At 35.1% G+C, this 2,245-nt stretch overlaps 1 protein-coding gene across 1 annotated transcript; it reads left to right on the top strand.

Annotated features, from left to right (window-relative positions):
- Positions 1-264: 264 nt before the first annotated feature.
- LOC121241198 (brassinosteroid-responsive RING protein 1-like) lies at positions 265-1,147 on the top strand. Its single transcript, XM_041138877.1, has one exon. The coding sequence runs from the start codon at positions 393-395 to the stop codon at positions 945-947; it is 555 nt and encodes a 184-aa protein (XP_040994811.1). The 5' UTR covers positions 265-392; the 3' UTR covers positions 948-1,147.
- The last annotated feature ends 1,098 nt before the right edge of the window (positions 1,148-2,245 follow it).

Raw genomic sequence — 2,245 nt, 5'->3', positions numbered from 1 at the left:
GACCATGATGGCCGCCTGCCTCTATTTTTTATTTTTATTTCTTTGTACAAGAAATGGCTGCTTTCTACGTTATAGTTTAATTTCTCAACTAATATTCATTCAAGCACCCGTACACTCACCAAACCAATTTCGGATTCCTTCACTCACTCCACCAATCATTCTCCGCCACGTGCATATCATCAGTCATATCACTCTCCTCCCGAAACTCACAGCCTGTAATTGTAGCTTCTTATTATCACAGCTGAAACAGAAGCTTCCAAGTTCCAACCCCTCTCTCTCTCTCTCTCTCTCTCTCTGAAAACTCTATAAAATCTCTCTCACAGAAGCTAGTTAGCTAAAGTTCTCTTTTGTAGAGAAAAAGGTCCATTTTCTTCTACCTCCGAGCTAGCTCCATGGGCTTCCCAGCCGGGTACAGTGAGGTTTTCTTACCAAACATCTTTCTCCAAGCACTTTCCCTTCTGGGTTTCATAAGAAATCTCATTTTCTCGCTCTTTCACTTCTTGGGTCTCTCGGACTTCCACGAAACCGACGCAATTTGGCCGGACGACGCGACCCGGATGCCCGAACACGAACACAAACCCAAACCTGTGTCCGCGCTCCTGATCCAGGAATTTCTGCCCGTGATGAAGTTCCAGGACCTCGGGGAGTCTGCCGGTCCCGGGGACCTGCCGGAAAGCTGTGCGGTTTGTCTGTACGAGTTCGAGGGAGGGGAAGAGATCAGACGGTTGAGGAATTGCGGGCACATTTTCCACCGGACTTGTCTGGACCGATGGCTTGACCATGATCAGAAAACTTGCCCTCTGTGTAGGACCCAGTTTGTGCCTGAGGAGATGAAGGATGAGTTCAATCTACGGCTTTGGGCTGCTTCCGGTGTGCCTGATCTTTACAGTGAGTACAGTCATGATACAGTCCTGTTCGAGGGATTTTTGTACGGTGGGGGTCATTGAATTGAACATGCTGTAATGTAAATATACATGTATGCATGAGAAAATGGTACGTAACATTCAAAAAAATAAAAGAAATTAGAGAATTTAGTATTTCTTTTGTTATTGATTTTTGCTCTCACAAAGAGTCTGTAATTTCTTTATGATTTTTCTTTTTAGTTGTAATTCAGATTCCAAACAGTTCTTGAATTTTTCCCATGAAACGAACAGTCTAATATTGTAGGAAAATATTTCTGTGGATTTTCTTCTATTCTTTTATTTGATATGATATGAACATCCAAATAGTGTCATAGATTCTCAAATTTATTAATTATTCTATTATCAGTCTGGTATGTATACTACATAACACAAATCAAATTGCTTAAATAATAAGATTTAGCTTGTAAGATTTAAATTTTAAAATTTATTTTTCATATCAAATTACGCTATATAAGCATTTTACCATATGTTCTATACACCATTTTGATAATAAAATTTTTCAAAAAGAAATAAAAAATAAAAAATGAAGAGTTAAATACAGTATCTAGATCTCACGTTAATCAATGTTCAATACCCATGTTGTATTTATGTTATTTAAATATTTGAAGTAAATAATTGTTCCGGTTCTAAAAAGAGTTTTACAAAGAGTATTTTTGTAAATTAATGTTACTTCTATAAAGAGTTTTACAAAATTACTCATCATTTAACACATTATTATGAAATGTGTTGTAAAAAATATTATGTATAAATTATTTTCTTTCTAAAAATATATAGCACAAGTACCCGTTTTAATTTAATTCATTGAGGGTGTGTTGGCCATTGCCATAACTCCTCATGATGTGATCAATTAATTCCAAGAAATTTGTGAAAATCAGTTGTTTTTTGACTAAATTCTTAGAAATATCTATTCGAAACCAGAAATAAGTAAATAAATGATTTTGAAAAATCATCTTCAATGAACAGAATTATTACTCTATTAATGTTACTTAATAAGTTTATAAATATGATTATGAACTATTAAAGTTTATATTTTTCTCTCAAGATTAAATAAATCTCCACAACCCAAAGTTAAATAATTGGCAAGTGTTGTGAGTATAGATGGGTACTGAATATTCGAACAGAGTATTTATTTATTTATTTTTGTTTTTTTTAGAGAAAATAATGTGACGTTGGGCTGTTGGCAATTGTGGAATATTGAGGTTTGGGGGCAGGCAAATGACGGTTTTTTCGGATCTGGTCCGTGTCAGTTGATTTAATATGTCAAGCTCTGATTCTAATGATACCACTCGAATCATTTTCAAGGATTACACAGTAAGATGATA

This window comes from Juglans microcarpa x Juglans regia, chromosome 1D (genome assembly GCF_004785595.1).
Source record: "Juglans microcarpa x Juglans regia isolate MS1-56 chromosome 1D, Jm3101_v1.0, whole genome shotgun sequence".
In the NCBI taxonomy this organism is placed as follows: Eukaryota; Viridiplantae; Streptophyta; class Magnoliopsida; order Fagales; family Juglandaceae; genus Juglans; species Juglans microcarpa x Juglans regia.
Note: the sequence above shows the minus strand (reverse complement) of the source record. Positions and strands in the feature narration are given on the sequence as shown.

Bases quoted from the DNA above. Each gene is read 5' to 3' on its own strand.
- LOC121241198 (XM_041138877.1), top strand. From the start codon at position 393: ATGGGCTTCCCAGCCGGGTACAGTGAGGTTTTCTTACCAAACATCTTT.